The 21,068-nt window shown below is 41.3% G+C and overlaps 1 protein-coding gene across 1 annotated transcript; it reads right to left on the bottom strand.

The window, feature by feature from the left end:
* Positions 1-526: 526 nt before the first annotated feature.
* Positions 527-19,714, bottom strand: LOC145780339 (proton channel OTOP2-like). Its single transcript, XM_082592041.1, is given in 12 exon segments — positions 527-1,614; positions 2,867-2,949; positions 3,456-3,640; positions 3,643-3,700; positions 6,308-6,447; positions 6,940-7,155; positions 8,309-8,412; positions 8,559-8,763; positions 9,575-9,725; positions 12,685-12,838; positions 18,836-18,956; positions 19,615-19,714. Coding segments are annotated over 12 exon segments (2,103 nt in total). The 5' UTR covers positions 19,664-19,714; the 3' UTR covers positions 527-977.
* Positions 19,715-21,068: the final 1,354 nt, after the last annotated feature.

Here is a 21,068-nt window from a genome sequence, read left to right as displayed (position 1 = left end):
GCATTATTTGGCTACAGCGTTCCGACGTGGAAGTTCATTCATTTCCTTGCAATAAACTCATACTCGCAAAAGGAGTAAGGTATTGTTCTCAAGATCATCCCCGCTACGCGCTGGTACCCGGATGTTGCTGTAGCAGCTACAGCTAGGTATGGGCGAATGTTCAGACCACTCGCCGTCCGCTACAACCAACATAGCAATTATCCATCAAGTATTTTTGTTGTTGTTTTTACAGACCTATAGACACCAATCTGAGTTATTTTGTTTTATATTTCCTTCCATTTTTTTAAAGTTTTTAATGTGTTGCGACCATGCCAAAATCAAACCAATGAAGGTTAGGCTACTCGATCAAAGTGAAAGAATTTAAAATATATTCATTTCATTTGAGAAGTTTAATATTTAATCTTTCGAATTTGTTTATTTTTCACATTTTTATGCTTTACTTTGACTTCCTCATGCACAATGAGGTTTCCACACCATCCTTCACTAATAGTTAACGAAGCCAATTGGTCCACCAAGCTGGCTAGGTTATTGGTTCAATGCAAAGGTGTTCGGATTCACCTTTTCCAAGATCCTGATTCAGTCTTGATCCGACAAATACAAGATCCAATCCAGCTCGATTCAATAGATTGAACAATTGAAAAGATGCGATCCTGTTCTTGATCGAGCTTACAAACGTTTTGTTTTGGATAGCCAAAACTACTTGAGCACTGATCAGCACTTTTTAAGCTAGCATTATTAAAAAAAGATAAAAATATTCCTAATATTAAATGAACCAAAACCATTAAGACCACAACATAATTTTAAAAAAATTACAAGTTGATACGTTTGTGAACGATAGAGACAAACAATCGTGTTATGCTGGTCATATACCGTACACAGAAAGATTTTATGAAGTGAAAGCAGTTGCCTAGACTGCTTTTGAATTGGATACAAGCTAGGCTATTTGGTGCCCACAATTTGCCTATACTATCATATAACTAAGCAAAAGACCATATTTCAAACAAACATCCGGCCGAATGCATTCTGAAAAAGATGCTAAGAGGTCGGCATATCATTGTGATGGTTGTCCAGCCGCTTTGTCCATAAAATATTGACTCGTACTGATAAATAGTAAAAGCTGTTCCGTTAAGAGATTGAAACATCCACAGAGAGGCATTTGCTACAAGCAAGAAAGTTACAATATCTCTGAGCCAAAATCTTAGTTTGTCCGGCCTGGCTACTTTGCATTCAGATACAATTTTTACCCGGCTATGCTGTGACGGTTTTTCATCAATATTACAGTGCGTTTCAGATTCAGTTTGACTTTGATTCGACGTTATGTTCTCATTTTCAGGTTGTGAGATTACAATTTCAGGAAGATTTAAGGACGTGGTTTCAATTGTCGCTAAAGTTGATACTTTATTTTCTCCATTGAAAGAAACTTGATCATTATCAACATTGAGTAAAGCTTGTTCTTGGTGTATATTAGAATTAAGCTGAGCACCAGCAAGTCTGGATATAATTGATGTGATAGAACTTCGACGTCTTTTAAGATAAGTCATCTTGATACCACCCCAATTATCTTCTGGTAACCTTTCCACGCCAGGGTCAATAGGGTTGACATGTTTCTGGATTCTGAAAAAACAAACTTGTCTTCTGTCAAAGCAAAGGGGGGTGTTATACAAATCTTGCAAAAGGAAATTGCAAGGTCAATATAATCGATCAATCAAGTATAGCCTACTTTAAAGTAGCTTCACACAAGGCAGCTTGTAAAAAAAGGCTGGAAATACTGTATAGGCTACTATCTAGTCTAGTCGTAGAAGCCCTGCTAAAAGCTGCTACGTTTGAAATTTAACCAGTGCGTATAAGTAGATCGTTTCAGTTTTAGGCGAAATCAATACGAGAGATGACGTTTGTGAATGATGTTATGACGATTGTTTGAACTTTTTCTAGTAGCCTAAATAATTTTAGCCTACGTGTAGTCTAGCCTACGAACATATATCACCAAATTGACTTGAGCTTATAATTTATGTAATTTCTAATTTGCAGTAGACTGAGGTTCACTTTTAGCAGCATGATCATTGTTTACTTCAGAATGTAGATATTAACAACCTGTTTTAGCCTGATGCTGCGAGTTCGCTGTGGTAATTGCGAATTGCACTTGCTTTCGGAACATAGTCATGTGCTATGACGAAAGGTGTTGGTCAGTGAGTCGTTGTTTTATGCAGCTTTATTGTTTGGATTGAAACTATGCTGTCTGTTGAGTTTCTGTGTTGTTAGGCATTGCTGTGAAATTTTGTTGTAGATTAGGTGATGTAGTTCTTCCCTTTCGGCACGGTTGTTGATCTATGGATTTTGTTTACATTTGTCATAGAACATGACGAATAGTAAATGTGCTATGACGAATAGCAAATGACCAGGGAACTGTGATCCGAAAGCTAGTGCAATTCGCTCTCACCACAGCAAACACAGCATCAGACTGAAACAGGCCGTTAATATCTTCATTGTGAACTATATAATTTGATTTTACACCGGCAACTACAATCCTTATAATAAAAAGGCTCAAGATGCTGCAATTTCACCAAGATCGACGCTTTCTTGACGTTGATATGCCAATACGCAGACCTATTCAAGATAATGATGTAGGCTACCCGGCTGCGCCTCTACACACCTGCGCTGACACTGTCTGCTTTGTACAGCGCTGACGAAGAGCAACTTATATATGAGATGGATGAAGCGTTATATAAAACGATCATTGTTATTCATTCCTAACTTATCACACCAGTGTGGAAGTCAGATAAAAACATTGCTGCTGGTTTAGCAATGTTGTTATTACGCATATACTACTAGAACTAAGTAATGCATGCAAATTTGCAATGCTACCTACCCAAAGCGAAGTTGGTTGCCCGCTTCTTTGGCGTTTGCAGAAGTTATTGGTTCTCGCTTTAATCCGTACAATATAAACATCAGCTATAAACACAATAGTTTGTAAAAAAAGAGGGCATCAAAAGGGGTCCGCCAAGAAAAAAAGTTTGAGAATCACTGGTCTAGTATGTCCATCTTTGAATCGGTAGAGGCGGGACCGTACCTTACCCTGTTGGGTCATACAAAAAACTTTTTAAAAGTGTTTTTAAACCTTATTCCTACTTGACATGCAACAAAAGAGTAGATTCATAGGAATAATTTAAACATCTGCACTACCACTGTCTGGTTTGAGGAACGGTGAAAGTATATCTGCGATAAATACGGCGCTAAAAATACGTTATTCTTGTTTGTTTCTAGTTTCGATAACTGTAAATACTCGTCCGGGAACAGAATTGCAAATAGCTGGGTTGCCTACCACATGTGTGTGTTGTCCTACGTGTAAGTTCCTTAACAAATTTAACTTGAGCCAAAATAGTAGCCTATGTATCATCCAGCTGGCACCCAGTTGTCGATGGTGGATGGAATATGGTTAACACACGTCTATTGCTTACCTGAAATAAGCATTGCAAAATATCAAATAAGGGATGAAGTAATGTTAGGATCCAGGTTGTGGTTTTGTTTTCAGACCCTGCTACCACAGCAATCATAGAGAATAGGTTTTGCGCCAATGGGCCGAGCATACACACTACAAAAAGCGCTTGGTCCAACATCGATGCTTTTTCTAATGGTCGCTTAATTTTATGAAAAAGATAAAACCTCCCAATGTGGCAAGCAGCATGATTACCTCCAACCCAACCTGTAAAATACAATAATTTTGCTGGCAACGTATTTTTGTTATTGTACGCTAGTATAGTTGACTGTGTGCTATATACGGTACGTGATAGTCTTTGACAAACATAAAAAGTTTAGGCTATTTATCATCAATGAAAATCACAACTAAGAAAATTTATTCTTAAGTTATAAAAGGTTTTATTTTATTTTGCAAGCACTCAACATGGTCTCACTTTCTGAAAAGAATATTTTATGATAAATTATAATTTTTGCTTCCTATTTCTCTGAATGGATTATGATGCTAACCCTACTTTTAAGTTTGTTTTTAGCCTTTTTCATCACTTAAGTTGAGATTCGTATTAAAACTGTTCCAAGAGCAGTGACGTACGCGCATACAAAAAATATTGACGCCGTCAGCGTGATCGCAATCGTTCTAAAAACCATACGCCGTATGCGTCAACGTAACTTGTAAAAAAAGTTGGCGGCGTCAGCGCATACACTAGCGCAGGGGTCACCAACCTTTTTTGCATGCGGGCCACTTTGGCACTTAGGAGAGCTGTGGCGGGCCGCACTAATAAAATTTTAGGTAGGTTGACTCTTATGCTAGAAAAGAACGAATTTCGTACCCAGTATCCAGCGTTACATGTTGTTAATATTTATCTTAAAATGCCTCAGCAACAAAATTAGTCAAACAACGCTACTGCCAGGCCAAGCTCCTTTAACAACACTTTTAAGTTCTTTAACAATGCCTAATAAACGAGGCCACTTGTTTGTGCACTTATAGCGAGGCGAGCGATTTCATCAGAATATTCATCGCCAAGCAAGAGTGGTGTTGTCACTTCGCTTCACAAAAGATATCTTGCCATTAACAGTTTCAGTAAACATGAAAATGTTTGACACATCGCAATACAGGCAACAATAGTGACCTGCAAACATATCAGCGAAAAAAAAGCTCCAACAACAGGGAGATAGAAACCAGGCACCATGAAACAAACGCTTGTGGAAATCACCGAAAAAACGTTTCTATTGTAACTCATGAACAGTGTTCCCTCTAAAAAAGCAATGATTTGGTTTTTCATCCTTTTGTGAGAGTCTATAAAACCGTCTTTTCTTGATTATTATACAAATGTCACTTGTGGTGCTTATTAGCATGGCAAGAACGGTTAGTTAACAACATTTTGCTGTACTAAAGCTAAATATTTTCATAATACCAGAAAAAGTCTTTAAATTTATACGTAAATATTTTGCCAATTTATTATAAATTGAGTTGGCACACCGACCTTTTGTACCAACAAAAAGTTGAATAAAGGAACACTGCTCGTGAAACCCAATAACGGTGAAACGCAAACTAGTGTTTACAGGACATTTACAAACTTAAAATAAGCAACTCTATGCCCAAAGACATTTTAGAAATTCGAAAACAGACGTTTTAATCAACCACTGGGACAGTGTGGCTGGACATCACATTGGCATAACTTTAAACGACACCAACCTAGAACTACAATCTGATTGGTCGGTCGGTGGAATCGTATGCAAAGCGAAAATATGCTTCCTGGAAAGTATTTTTTGCCTTCATGCCGTTTAACTTCTCAAGAAAAGTATTTTTGGTTCTACTTGTGCGTTGATGCCTTCCGCGGGCCGCACAAAACAGCGTGGCGGGCCGCATGCGGCCCGCGGGCCGCCATTTGGTGACCCCTGCACTAGCGTAAACTAATTTTGTTTGCTAGGTGCCAAATATTCACACGGTATAAACCACTCGAAACAAACAAGTTTTATTTTAAATTTCCACGAAAATACACAAGCATCTGAAAGTGTTCATCTGACATTTTGCTGTGTTTTGGTTCCAACATGTCAATTGAAAACATTCTTTTAACTGCAGCGCTGGAAGGTATTGGCGTGTTGTAGCCAAAAAAATACATTAAAAAGTATGCGTTGACGCTATGCTCTAAAAAACCGCAAAAACTTTACGGCGTAGCTTCAAGCGCAAACTATCCAAAAAATGTGGCCGCAAGCGTTAGCGTAAACAAAAAATCTACGCCGCAAGTATGCGGCGTAGAATTTGCGGCGTATAGGTACTTACATCTCTGTCTAAGAGTATCATATTTACGTTTTGAAATGCTAGTAGCCTATTGTGTTTACTGTTTAGGCTTTATGATTACAACGTTTCCAGGTTACTTTGTAGGCTATTCAATTTATACGCTCGTGATATTTTTAATGAATATTTGTGGTTCCTTGAGTACAACATATGGAAAAATCACCACGCTTTTTTACCTCCACCTCCTTTTTTACCACCACGCTGAATTAGTTAGATAGTCACAGGCGTTCAAGTACTGGAATGATAAATGGTGTTCTGTATCCATTTTGAACTCTGAGCGTTGCGCAATGATAAAAAAATGTCCTGTCAGCAGTTAAAATGTAGAAATTATAAATTTTCTCCGTAGGCCTAAGCGAAAAAAACGGATAAAGAAACTTCAACACGTTGACACATTGCTGTTTTTGAAGATGTGCAGTAGAGTGCAAGTTGTAAGCCTGTTTTGCTCAGTTTATTTTTAATGAAAAAAAAAACAACTACCGTGCTGCTGGGGAGTAGCCTAACTGGTATAGTTAAATTTTGACGTCTGGCAACACTTACCAAAAAACCGTCATGTAGAAGAAGCTGAGCGTTTTCAGTAAAGTAATTTCTTTCTGGCTCTTCTGTGTTTGATGCTGAAGTGCCGAGCAAGATGAAAAAGATGATTGTCAGAAAAAAAGTCACCCCTCCTAACAAAGGCCCTACCAACATAAATGCTAAACATGTTATTAAACAATTATTTCTTCATAAAAACAAGTCAAGGTGGCAGCACCGACTAGCGTGCTGACTAAGAATTGAGTGAAGAAAGGAGTATGAGTTCATAATTGTATAGCCTACTACTTCAATAACAAAACGTATATGAAGTATAAGATGCATTACGGTATGTGAAGTTCTGATAGCCGACGATATACAGAAAAACGCTTAGAACCACAGGCATAGGATTAATAGGGATATGGAGGAAATAATATAATTAGGCATAGGAAAAGGAAAACAAAGCTAAATCGGCAATGATTAACAAATTTATGCGGCAGTCCGAACAGACAGGTCACATACACATTACACAATCATCTGTTAAAATCGTCGGCTTGACCCCGGTGTTCCTTACTTTTCAGACCACTCTATATTTTCAGTCTCAACAGATTGAACGTTGCATTCGCTGCATAACACCCTTCATACTTTACAAAATACTTCACCTGTATATTTCTTGTAAAACTTGTAGCTTGGCTTGACGACCTTCTCACACAGTGAAGGATATTTCTCGATATTGCTCCAAATGTCGTAGAGCATACATGAAGCCACTAAACTAAACTCAATCACAAATGGAAACAAAAAGAACTCGGCCATGTGGATTGCATCGCAAAACGTGGAATGGCATTCACAAGACTGTTCTTCTATTAAAAAAGCGAATTTTGATTGGTTTTATTCGTTAGTTTTGCTTAGGATTAGTTTTTGAATAAAATATTTGGCATTCTCAAACTTCAAATAACTTACACATTTGCATAAAAGGCAAAAGTGAAAGTGAGAAAGAGTGAGGAATAAACTACGGTATAAGATAATTTTGCTGTAGATAGGCTACTATGTAGCCAAGAGTCAATAAAAACTTTTTAGATTGAAACACATTATTAAAACTACGACAACTTAAAGTGTTGGTGTAGTTGTGAGAAATGGACCTTCACTCGAGAAACTAGGCGTAACTGCAAAGCAGCTGAAATGTTACTGTGCAGAAGAATGCTCCGAATTCCATATAGCCTACAGACTATACACAACAAATATAGAAGTTTCAAACTCCATACAACATGACCAGCAACTAATGATCGATACAACTCAAAAGTCAACTCATATTGCTCGAACATATCATCAGGAAAGAAGAATACGAAGATCTCTGCTAAGCAGTCGTGGCCTTGGGATGCGTACTGCGTAGGCTATCCATCACAGGCAGCCAATCACATTTTTTTCCAGACTTTGTTTAAGATAAATCAGTTAGCTAATCAAGAACACTTTGGGACATTGCACGACATAGGGAACGCTAGCAAAGTTGACAAGCCAGCATCTGGTTCATCAAAGGCCGCATCGGATATGATTCATAGAGCTCCATACGACTGAAAGTATTATCTTGTACTTGCCATGTCCGGCGTGAACAATGTTGTAGTGATTTTCAGTTGAATTTAGCGTGGAAAAGTGGCCTTGATGGGTAGGCGAGCTCACTAAATGTTTAACGTAAAGATCAGTTTATTTCAGTGATATAACATACCAACGTGTCAATTCTCATAAAAACGTTTCAGTGAGCCTTTCTAACAATTTTAAAAACAAGCTAAAAGCAAAAATAATTTATGAAATGTATCAGCAAAGAAAACAATCAAATAATCTACCGTAGCCTACCATTAGCATTTAATTAAAATATATATGTATTAGCATTTAGCATTAATCAAAAAACAATAGCTTTGAATAGATATTATAATGTGTGTTTGCTGTGTATGGTATCCCTCAAGTAAAAGTAAAATGTCTAGTTCATTATAAACTAGCCCAACAGTTGACAAAGAAATAATCAAGTGTAGACTATACCTGCTGTTTTGATGTTTTCCTTTTCCAATGCGATTAGAGTTTCGTCTACTACCGCTGCTATCCACGTTGACAGATTTACAGCTATAATATACATGAGTCCCGTTCTGTGACATATATATGAAAAGCTTATAACTTTTATTAAATGTTGTAATCTAGATTCAAATTGCAGTAGCCTATAAAGCAAGTAGTCGGTATTCCTGCCTCCTTCTACTTAGACAAGTAGCCTACAGTATATATTTTCGCTTCTTACCTTGAGCCAGCATTAGAATTCCGAATGTAGACTTTAGAAAATCTAAAAAGATACTGAACTTGACTGATGATGAAAAGGCCGTTAAAGAAAGTGAGAGTTGCCTCTAATTCGTTCTTTAGACATTGTGACGTATTGGCCATGATCAAGGTGATGAATTCTAAGCCATCTTTCAGCACAATAGCAAAACCAAAGAGAACGATTACACCTGTTAATGAAAATGCGTTAGAACCTTACACACTTCTGTTCGATTGAAAGCTATCACGCATTAACGTTACGGTAGGAAAGCCCTTCTGCAATATTCTTTAAAAAAATCAGCCCCGATAGCTCAGTTGGATAAACGCCCGATTTGGCAAAGCGAAGAAACCGCAAAATCAATCTCTGGGTGTGCGTTTGAGCAACGCACTTTAAGGGAAGCTATCCCGTTTAGCAGAACCTAATGAATGGAATATTTTTCAGAAAACGACACTTCAGTATAAGCACAAACGTATAATCAAAAACAATAAAATGTCCTCAATAAAATCAACGGTGGGCTACCTCAACAAATCATTGAATATATTTAATGTTTTTCTTTGTATCTACAGTAGGCCCAGTGGTTCAAGTGGACGGAAAGACAAGAAAGTTAATGTTCGTGTCCACCTTCAGGCATTCCTAAAGTGTCGGTCCAAACACACAGCCACATGCTCTTGAGCGGTATCGAACCATCAACCTTGCGAGCGTCGTACCTGGCCTCTTATCACTCAGGGATATGCAGCCGCATTCAAAAACTAGGTATCATTTTTTAGTTTTTTTTATTTACTTGCATCAGACAAGAATGTCCATATTTAAATCACACAAAAAAGAAAAATACAAAAATGAAAGGCATAGGCTACAATAGTATACACGCAGCTGCGACGCAAAAGTAATTGATTGATAAGAAATTGCATTAGCTTTATTACACATTTAGCATCTTCTAACAGTCATCACGTCTGCACAATCTGTATTGCTTAAATACGTGTGTCCTCATTCTTCTTTCCCACCTTTCAACCAACGATTGCTACTTTGATTACTTTTGGAAAACTTTATTTCATTTTCATATTTGCAGGTTCCCTTCATGTTGTAATAGGTTGTCCATACAAACCCAATAACATACAGGGTTAGCATGTATTCGTCTTCCGAATACTCCGACATCTACAATATAAAACTATAATAAAATTTATTAAACCATCCACTGCAAATTCTTCAGTTCTATGCAGCGCGTTCAAAGATTTGCATCTGCACAGCCTTATAGAGGACTTAGAAAAAAAAATTTGAGGGTAGACGTCACAGCTCCACAGAGATAACAATTCTTGAGAGAGTATCAACTATTACTAGAGGGCTAAAGTAATAACGGTTGAAACAAGGAATCTGTGGAGGTTTTCCTCCGAGAAAATTTTTACACACTTAACAAGTTTTTGTTGATTTGTTTCAATTTTGGTTCCAACAATGTTTCCATTCTGTGTGTTTCTCGGCAGCCGATTTGTAGCAAGAATTGACAGCGATAGACACGTGTTTCGCCCATGAGGCTGGGCTCATCAGTATCGCACCGTTATTTTTATCACACGGCACTTTGTGGCAAGAATACGGTGCGATACTGATAAATCCAGCCTCATGGGCGAAACACGTGTCTATTGCTGTCAATTCTTGCTACAAATCGGCTGCCGAGAAACATAGCCTATTGTTGATTGGATGGTCTGAATGGCTAGCGTGGAAGCTACACCGTAATGGTTAGCGAATCGCAACTGCTCGCTGTACTAGTGAGTGCTCAGCCTTGTGCTGATAGCCGGGAAGAACACCCCTTTCTTCACACTCTGTGTGTTCGACCATAATCCAAAATAGATTTTGAAGTTGGATTTAAAAGTTTTAGTTTGAAATGGAACCTAGTTTTAAAACTTTTTTATTTTGGTATGTTAGACAAAGAATTCATAGGGTAATTTGTTTTTAACAAATAATCTTGATGTCAACTCGAGAGAAGTAGGGACAATAATTATACTGAAAGAGACTTCGGCGGGGTTTTACTTTTTTTCTGTTCCTTGTGTCTAGTGTCTCGGCTCTCGCGACCAGAAATGTAATCTTACTTGCGACCATAGGCCTATGAGCCTGCTGAATACTTCGTTATGACCAAAGCCAGAGAAAATTTCATAATTTTATTTATTTTTGCTCTGTAACCACTGATAATAATGGCCGAACAAATATACAGTAAACCAACTTGAATAATCAATAATCACGATAGTAATAGAGGATAAAGATTCGAAAATAATACTCAAAAACAACGTCAGTTGATTCGCTGGTAGTTATGAACTCATAATCTAAGTTAGGTATGAAGAGATTTCAGGCAGAGTGTCCAAAAACATTCTTTACATTTTCATCGAATTCCTGCAGAAATTATGTACAAGCTATTACAATCACAAACGACAAACCGATTAAAAGAAATTTTCAAAAAGCTATCAATAAACTACATTTTCAGCAAAGCAACCTTGAAATAATGCCACCTTCAACAAATCGACACGGTATGTCGGCTACATTAAAAATGACTTTGTTTAAAGAATAGGCCGTAACTATTTATTTTAATTGGTTACTTTTTGTTAAAGTATCTTTTTTATTGACTGGTTGTGTCATGTACAGTCGCACACGCAGGCAGGTAACGAGATGGGGTGGGGTGGAATGAAAGGAAAATTTAGGGATGAAAGATAGGAATAAAATCGAAGATAGAAAAAAATGGAAGATTTGGAGGATGAGATGAAAAACAATCTTCTATCACTTCATCCCAATTGTACCATGATATTTTTAAAACCGAATTAAGATATAAAAAAGCTGTAAAATAAATTGAGTAAAAGTTTTGTTTGATCGCGTTTCTTAAACAGAAATAATTCGATTAAATCACCTCCTCAACCAGATGGTCCTAAAATCGCACCTCCAAAAGCCTCATCGCTTGAAATCTCGACGCCCTTTTTCCCGCCACGCTGCAGCTATCTGCAACTCCAAGTCTCCAACTTCCACATTTCCGAAGTTTGGAACAATAAATGGAAAGAAGTTGCGAGACCAGTTCAATTCACGGTCCTTTCCAATATGCTCCACCAGGAGCAGAACTAACTCGGAAGGAATGGGTGAAGCTCAATTGCTTGCGAACTAGAGTGGGTCGTTTCAATAGCAACATGTTCCAATCAGGGCCAGATTAAGGGTACTGTAGGCCTAAGGCTGTTTACTAGAGAAGGGCATAATTTTGCAAACCAAGCTATAAAAAGTAATAAAAATACATACATGAACAATTGAAATTATTTACTGCAAAATAACATAAACATAACATAAAAATGGCTGGTGATGGCGCATAATTGGTTTTGGAAAGAAACGCAATTTTTATTGTCAAATTTGAAGATGGAAAAGATTTTGGAAAGAAAGAAATGGATAGTAGGTACCTATGGTAATACTTTACCTAATGACACTCTAAACCAGGGGTTTTCAGCCTTTTTTCCACCGCGACCCCTTCAGAGTAATCAATGTAGTCTCGGCCTCCCTCCCCATAAAAGTATTCAACAAAAGCATATTTAACGCAAAATTTAACCAAATTTGATTCATGCCGACATCCAGTTATGTTTAGTTTTGCTGTTCCAACGTTAACTTTCGAAACAAAAAAACGTTTTTTTGCGATGTTATTACGGTTTTTATTACATTTTCTCCGATTGTTATTTCCATTTTCTATCAAACTTAGCTAGATAATAGGAGAAAAAATAATGAGAATAATCTACGTTTTCGCACTTTCACCAGTTGAATATATTGCAATCTTTTATCGATTTATTTAAATCAATTTCAGTGAGATGGTTGTTGCTGCATATTTTTAACTATTAAGTTTGTCAATGCTTGCACCTGTTGCTGAAAGAACTTTCAAACAAAATAACCGACACTAGTTTGATTGCCATTCCAACGGAATTCATATTTTCAGACGATTATACTAATTCAATGGCACCAAATAAGAAATAACAACAAAATGTCAGTCATAATGGTAGACTACTTTTAGGAAGCATAATCTTATGGTATAGTTTGCCAGTTGTCACATACTTGATTTAACAAAACACAATAACGTAAGTTATTTAAGTATTCGCAGATGGCTAACCTGGTCTGTAATGGCATTTGCTAGCTTGATCACCAATGTCATCATAATTATAATCAAACCAAGTAAAGCTGATGTCAGATTCAGTGCTCTTAAAATTATGTTTTCGGTTTTGTCCTCATCCATGACGTCACTTGTTGATGACGTGGCATATGTTCTGCAAGTAATAATGTTGCCAGTTTAATGTTCCGTTTTTCTCATACCTTCAACCGCACTGCAGTACATAACTTTATAAATCTTATTTTGTAGGCCTATGTTATTCGCTATGAGGACGCGCATTGTCATAGTGCACGAAACGTCAGTGAAACAATAAAAAAAAACTTGTGTATTTCAGCTTTTACTTGCTCTTTCATCAGATAAACTTTAAATTCATCAGATGATCAAATAAAAATACTGGTATTACTGGTATTAGTATTACGGGTATTACAATTACTGGTAGAAACGTAAACATTCTTGATGAACACCAAAACTTTTCAGCATTCGACATTAACAATTGCACAAGAGTGAACAAAATTTGTGTTTAAAACTAAGAAATTGCATATTAATGGTTTCTTCCTCTTCCTCTGTCATCCGCTCTCAAGTCTTCTGGCGCCAAGGCCTGGATAGCACTTCCACTTTGCCCCCCCCCCCAACTGACTTTATACCAGAACTTTTCCGTACTGTTCTATCCCATTCAGGCAAGACTTCGCTCAGCCCAGCTGATGCTGACAGCTTGCCTGATCTAGATGTGCTGTTTCTTCCTCGCCTGTCTTCGGCCGGACCTGGGTCGGAAAGTGGGGACTCTTCCGACTCGTCCGACTCGTCGAACAGCAAATCTCTTTCCTCTTCCTCCACTTCCTCGCCTGATAGCCCAACCACAGACGGTTACGGCCCTACTGTCAGTGCGAATCCTTTTCTATATGCACCTCTGCGCAAGCCGACCTCCACCGGAGCCGTGGCAGTGGACTCGCTCGGTTTATCCAAGCCGGCTTCGCGCCCATCTTCCCTGCCTCGGACGGCTACCACCGGAGCTGAAGCTGGGGACTCAATCAGCTCTTCCAAACCGCCCATGCAGATCTCTTCTTCCAAGTCTCTCCAACACTACCCATCTCACTCCTCCTTATCTTTTAATCCTGTTTCCATCTGTCCTATACAATCTTGTACCTCGACGCTGTCTGCCGAAGCCCGACCCTTTACCCCACCTACCCAAACCACCCACAATGAATTCCATTCAACTATCTCTTCCCAAACCTTGACTCGACCCCGAAGCGACACCATGGCATGCAACCAAGCCACGCATGACCCCGGACTCCCACAGACTACCCCAGGGATGTCCATCACACCCAACACTCAACGATCCATCCAAGACCCAGTTGAACCGGTCAGGGAAAGTAAGACGAAGAGCTCCAGGCGGGCTCTTTGCAGTTTAGTGAACTTTACTTTAGCGGGTGGCATAAATTTCGACCAGTTCTGCATTGAATTGGAAGAGTGGACCGCTGGCACTTCGCCGCCCAAGAGGACACGTCCTCGCAAACCACGCTTCAATCGTGGCGCCCGGGCTCGCGCGGCTCGCCGTCGTTCGAACGGGGGTTCTCCCCGGTCGGATGGCGGGGGTTCGCGCGGGAACGGAGCCCGATATCGTAGGGGAGTGGAGTTGCGAGCCGCCTTCTCGCGGGACGCGAAGGGAACGGTCCGTCGGATTGTTGAAGGAAAAAACTGCGACCTTCACTGCGAAATTCCCCCTCAAGAAATTGAGGAGAGATTTCGACGTGACATGACCGCTTCTAAAGCTGGGAGTTGCTCGCGGATGCCTGAGTGGATGAACGCCCACCGTTACGAGTATGGCAATGTAAACCTCTCCCTCATCGATGACGGTGAAGGTCCCATTACGGCCCGGGAGGTGGAGGCGGTCCCCCAGTCGCTTGATGTCGGTTCCGCCCCTGGTTCTGACGGATTGTCCTACGGTTTCTGGAAGACCCTGGACCCAAGAGAGGGACTCTTGGCCAGCCTTTTCGAGACCTGCCGGATCAACCGTCGTGTACCGGACCAGTGGAGAACCAGCAGGACCACACTCATATGCAAAGACCCTGAGGGTGATCTGCACGACGTCAGCAACTGGCGGCCCATCTCCATCTGCCGAAACATATATAAGATTTACGCCGCCGTATTGGCCCGACGCCTGCAGCGATGGGCGGTGGAGGGGAATGTTATCAGCCGAGAACAAAAGGGATTCATGCCCACGGAGGGCGTCTACGAGCATGTGTTCATGCTCGACACCATCCTCTCGGATGCACAGTCACGCAAAAGGCCTGTGTCGGTTGCGTTTCTGGACATTCGAAACGCCTTTGGCAGTGTCCGGCACGAATGCATAGCCGAGGTCCTGCGTCATTTCGACGCCCCCACAGACCTTATTGAGTGCATCTCCGACATATACGTCGCTAACTTCTGCACCGTCCGCTGTGGCAATGGTGAAACCGACCGTATCCCTGTGGGGCGGGGAGTCCGTCAGGGCTGCCCGTTGTCTGGGCTGCTATTCAATTTGGTCATCGAGGTGCTCTTCAGGGGCGTCCGTGACAAAACGGATTGCGGCTACAACCTTCCTGCTAAAGAAGACATCAAAGTACGTTGTATGGCATATGCGGACGACATCTGTCTCGGTGCTTCCGATCGCGAGCAAATGATCTCCCTCTTATCTACTACTGATCCCTTCTCTTTCTGGTCCGGGCTACGGTTCAACCCACGCAAGTGTGGCACCTTATCCTATAGGAAAGCGTCGGCGTCCCGTCTGCGGGTCGACCCAGAACCTTTCTCCCTAGCCGGGGAGGAAATCCGAGTCATCCCCAAAGGCGAAACGTACAGATATCTTGGCGCTCGAACCGGTTACGCCTCGGATGCGTCCCTTACCCAACCTTTCATCTCCACCCTGGAGAAACACATTTCCTCTTTAATGAAATCTTTCCTTACTCCAAGCCAGAAACTTCTGGCACTTAATTCTTATTCTTCCGTCCGCGTCATACCATCTGCGAATGCGGCGCTTCAGACAGTATGAGCTTCTGAAGCTCGATCGACTGGTATTGCAGTGTTTGAAGGTGGCGTGGCGTCTTCCCAGGTGGGCGTTCAGCGCTTTCTTTTACTGTAAGCCTGCATTGGGGGGCTTTGGTGTGTTGAATCTGTGTCGCGAAAGCGACACGCTTTCGATAGCCCAGGCCTTCAAGATGCTGACGTCTCCTGACGACCGTGTCTCTGCCATCACTTTCGGGCAGCTTAGGCGTTGTGCCAGTCTGAGGTTCGGCACTCCAGATCCTATCCCGTGCCAGCTAGCCAGTTACTTGAATAAGGACCCCCCCCCCTGAAGGTGCCCGTTCTCGACCGTGCCCAACAGGCGAAAGCTTGTGGGGCCGCGTCCCGGCGGCTACCCGTCGTCTAAATGTACGTTGGTCCGCACGCCGGATGGCGGTCTCGAGTTGACCGCGGGGAGCTCCAAAATCACCCCTCCCCTAAGAAAAAAAGTGGTTCCGACCCTCCACCAACACAATGACTTGTGGTGGAGGAGACAGTGGGAATCCAAACCTGACCAAGGCAAGACGGTCAGTGCCCACTGTCTGTCCGGATTTTCGAACTCTTGGACTCGGCGACCGGAGCTCCTGGATCACGCGAACCGTGCATTTGCTTATAAAGGCCGCCTAAACCTACTTCCCTTGAAATCAAAACCAAGCCATGGCCACCCATATAAACCTGCCATATGTCGCGCGTGTGGGAAAGCGGAAGAGACTCTCCCTCATATATTGAACCACTGCCCTACCGGGATGCCTGTTGTCACGGAACGACACAATTCAGTATTGTGGAAGATCGTGAAGCATGTACCTGCCGAATGGCAACCCTTGCTTACCATAGATAGTACGGTTCCACAACACGTGGAAGCGGGCGGTGCTGATCTGCGCCCTGACATTGTCCTGCAACGCCCTGACGGTGTCACGGTTGTATGTGACGTCACTTGCCCGTTCGATTACGGCGCGGATTCCCTTCGAAAAGCCGCCGACAGGAAACACGACAAGTACGGCAAGTTATGTGTAAACATATTGGAAGACAGGAAGCGCCCTTGCAGGGACGTCCTGTCACTTCCGTTCGTCGTAGGCTCCCTCGGGAGCTATGCTCCGTTGAGCTCTCGGGCTTTGGCGGCCTTGGGTGTTTCTGCTCGGGGGGTAGCAGAGGTGGCTAGAAAAGTGGCCTCCCTCTCAATCGAAGGTTCCCTCCGTGTCTGGAAAGCTTGGAACGCCGGGCTCACTCGTGGAGAGGCTACGTCATAGAAAAGACGATTCCAGCGATCAGAAGCTCAATTCCCCAACAACAGAAGCTCTGCAGTAAGCATCCGAGCGCGCAAGACAGCAAACCTCAAAACCCGCCAGTAATTGTGTGACGCCATAGTATGTTAAATCCATTGTTTCATTATCAATTTACCTGTAAACAATTGTTGTTTCATCAGCATGCTGCAGCTCAATGAAGAATACAATCATCATCAATAAAATAAAATAGCAATATATGAATTAAGTATATATTGCATATCGTGAATGGACTCATATCATCTATCAATGACGTAATATCATTAACAACACTGGATCTGTATTTTCATATTTCAATATTTTAGATTATCACACACTACCTTCTCCCGATATGCTGCTCTTTCCCGCTCGGATCAACCTCGCGTTGCTTTTAACTCATCGATAAACATGATTTCCTGATCAACTCGATGCAACCTCCAAAGTTTCATCCCACTATTCTATATTTTTCCTGGTAACGTAGCCTAGTCATGTCTACGCTTTCGCATACTTGTAGAATGTAGTCGATCGCTAGTCCCCCCGACCCATCTGGGCAAACCTGCCTCAACGTCTGGCCAGTGCACATCCGTGCTCGTTGGTTCACCGTCAACACTTTTTCGGCAGGTAAAGCATACAATATATTCCCACTTACCATCTTTTTTTTTAGACCAATTAATTGAGCCTTTGCTCCAGATTTTATATAATTTTCGTCTCCCACGAGTATTCAAATCGTCCTTGTAGCTAAGCTTCTCTTCCTCGTGGGAGACCCCAAAGTTTATCCGCTCTGCCTACGGGCAGACCGGGTATAGGAGTTAAACGTACCTGTGTTACGGTCACGTGATGGAGACGTGGGCGCTGCCTGGCTTTATAAAACTTCTGTCGCCCGGCCCGTCGTGAGCTGACCTTTTTGCGTTTGCAGAAAGCAAAGCCCGTCTCCCTGGCCCGTTCCACCATTCTAACTTTTGCGGACGAGTCGCACAAAATTCTCGATCCACACTTTCCTTCCACAGGTACCTAGACTCCCCAGCCTGGCCCCCGCGACCTAAGCTGGTGGACTTCCCTTCCGGGTGCATCGCCACCCCATAATCACGCCGCTCCCCGCCTCCACGGGGCGTGGCAGGCCGGTTCTTTAAAGTCTCTGACCTGGCTATGTTTATTGTGTTCTTCTCGCCGTGTCAATTATTTTGTACTCGTGCGTCGTTGATCAAAATAAAACAGTTCATCATCTTGCAAAGATGCTCAACACTCCACAGTACGCTACATGTGTTCCCGACAATTTTCACCAAATCAAACGTCATATAAAAACCGTTATGATCTACTTAACCTAGCTGGCATCTTACGTCATGGAAATTGCTAGAAAATGTCCAAATATTGCACCATCGGTCGTAAGACCTGGTGAAATATTGCATTACTAGCCTACCTTTGAACACCGGTTTGAATTGCGTGACAATGTCTTTCATTATTGCGTCACAGTTACTGTCTACGTGCATTTGAGATATCGCAAATTATTCTAGTCATTCGTGAAATGGTTGCTTGAGAGTTAGTCGCACATTTAACTGTTGGCTTAGTGCTTGCTAGCTGGACAAAAATTCCGTCTTTATCCAAGTAATCTGTTCTGTAGTGACAAGTTTTAGTGGTGTACGGCGTTGCATCTCATTTTCGACAGCCAGGTGGCTAATTTTACAGAAATACAATTTTGAATAGACGTTTCAAAGGAGTGTTTCTTTTTCGGTCATTACATGCAGACGAACGGATTCGGGAATCTTATGTTACAATTTTCCCACGAAGAGATTATGGTTTACCGCTGTGACCAACATGATCCATTCTACCAATAAAATAGTTTGAAAACAAAAATTTACTGAACATGAACTTGTGTTGACCCTCTTCGGTACATGAAGTGATTCTCGTCAACTTGATCAATCAGGATATCTCTCGCAGTGCTGCCATTTTCAAACGTAAAGTTGGTACTGAGACTCTTTCCTGTGAAAACAAAAGATGCTTAAACGAAAGGTCTTAGTAAATAAAAATGGTCTTGAAATTGAAAGGAGTAGACTACATTTATTATCAGTTAGTCTGCTGTATTCACAGGGCTGGGTTTAGCTGATGGAGGGCCCGGGGCACGTTTAGATCGGGGGCACCCATGCAATTTTTTTTTTCGCGCCGACCACCTTGTGACTAAATTAACCTTGAAAGAAAAAAGAAGCATTTTGCAGAGACTTCAAAGGCTGAAAGAAAATAATAATAATAACACAAAATCACATTTTTCCACATCCGGGGCCCTTCAAAAAAGGAGCCCTGGACAACTGCACTCTCTGCCCTCCCCTAATTTCGGGCCTGTGTATTCATTGTTACTATTACGGTTGTTGCCGGTGACGGACCCAGGTAAAGCGGTTGGGATAATCGTCTACATAAAAATCAGAAAAGTAATCTCATTCACGGTGCATTTGCGAACTCGGATTAATGTAGACCTTACTTGTCACTGTGTTTTGTTAAAGTCGTCCCCCTCAGGCTACTTACTGGATCCGCCCCTGGTTGTTACAAGTAAACAACAATAGTGAGAACACAATGATTGTCAGATGAACCGAAGTAGCACACCAAAAATTGCTTCAGTTCGAATTGTTTGAAGCAGTACACCTACCTGCTGAATGCTCACTTTCTGTTGGTAGATTATCTTCCATCGTCGCCATTCTTCAGTTAATTAACAGAACCCTTAATGTTACAATTGAACGTGTTTAAAGTTTCTAATAAATGGGTTTGTTTTTGAATAACGTCAACATTCTTTTAATACATAGCCCTGTTAGCTCAGTGGTAACGCGCTCGGTTCAAGATCACGCGGCGCTGGTTCGACTCTCGGGGTGTGCGCTTGAGCAATGTATTTCAGGACTGCTCTCCATTCAGCGGCACCTAGTGAATGGAATAATTTTCCGGCAACAACACTTCAACAATTGGAAAACTTCACTCTGTCAATCTTGGTAACCAGCCCTACGTCAAGAGCCTCTACAAGTGTGCGAAACTACCAGGAATAACCTATCAAGGCTTTGTCAGTTCGAGGATAAAGATTCAAAAACCAAAAAACAAACATAGGCTACTGACTAAAATTGTTCAAATAAAGATATTTCTTGTACTTGTTTTTCACAATTACTGAAGAATTTTGTTTCTATATGCGTTTTGACAAAATCGAAACACAACAAGACTCAAAAATCGCAGGAAGATCTTAGTCAAACTTCATAGTAACCGTGTGCCCTGTTTCTTGAACAAAATTTGGACTTGAGATTGAGAAATCATAAATGGGCTATTTGGGCACACTTGAAAACATTTTCGAAAGTAATTGCGTCGAAACAAAATTGCTTTGCTTCAAAATTTAATCTTTTATTTGTCGAATTTGTTTTAAAGCAAAACATGGCAATTGCAACTTGTGATAGTGCTGATGGCCAAAGGTGAGCAAAGTTACTTTCAAAAGGAACTGAGTTACAGTTACTTGGCCAAAATAGTAACTGAGTTACCGTTACAGTTACCGATTTCAAAAAGTAACTAGTTACCGTTACTAGTTACTTTCAGTTACTCACAAATCTGAACAAAAAAAATCTGCACCTGGCCAGCTTTGCATGCAAGTCCAGTTTAACCGCAATGTTTGATAGATAGTGTTAGATTTAGAGCCATCCATGCTAACATAACTGCACAAGTACAAAACCAACATTGTCGCTTCTACCTTTTTCTTGACCTTTGCTATGTTGACGTGTATTGTTTTTGATATGATGGTCAGATATAAAAAAAAACTGAACTGAACTGAATGTTTTATTTTTAAAAAAATACTCAGTGGCTTATATGTTTATTTCCTTTGAGAAATACGAGCATTTCAAAGTGCTAGTCACTTAGGTCTGCCCTTTGGGGCTTTAAAATGTTCTTGCCCAATCGTCGTCGCCGTGTGAGCATCTGAGGCCGACGGTCTATCCTTTTACCGCCCCAGATTCACGATGTTTCCGCACTACACTGGAAGGCTACTAGAGAGCAGCCAGTCTTTGGTTTCATCATCCATGACAAGCAGACCTTCCACTCTGTTAGGTGGCTTGAAGATGGTACAGTCATTGATGA

This window comes from Aplidium turbinatum, chromosome 11 (genome assembly GCF_918807975.1).
Source record: "Aplidium turbinatum chromosome 11, kaAplTurb1.1, whole genome shotgun sequence".
NCBI classification, from domain to species: domain Eukaryota; kingdom Metazoa; phylum Chordata; class Ascidiacea; order Aplousobranchia; family Polyclinidae; genus Aplidium; species Aplidium turbinatum.
This window is presented reverse-complemented; position numbering and strand designations above follow the sequence as displayed.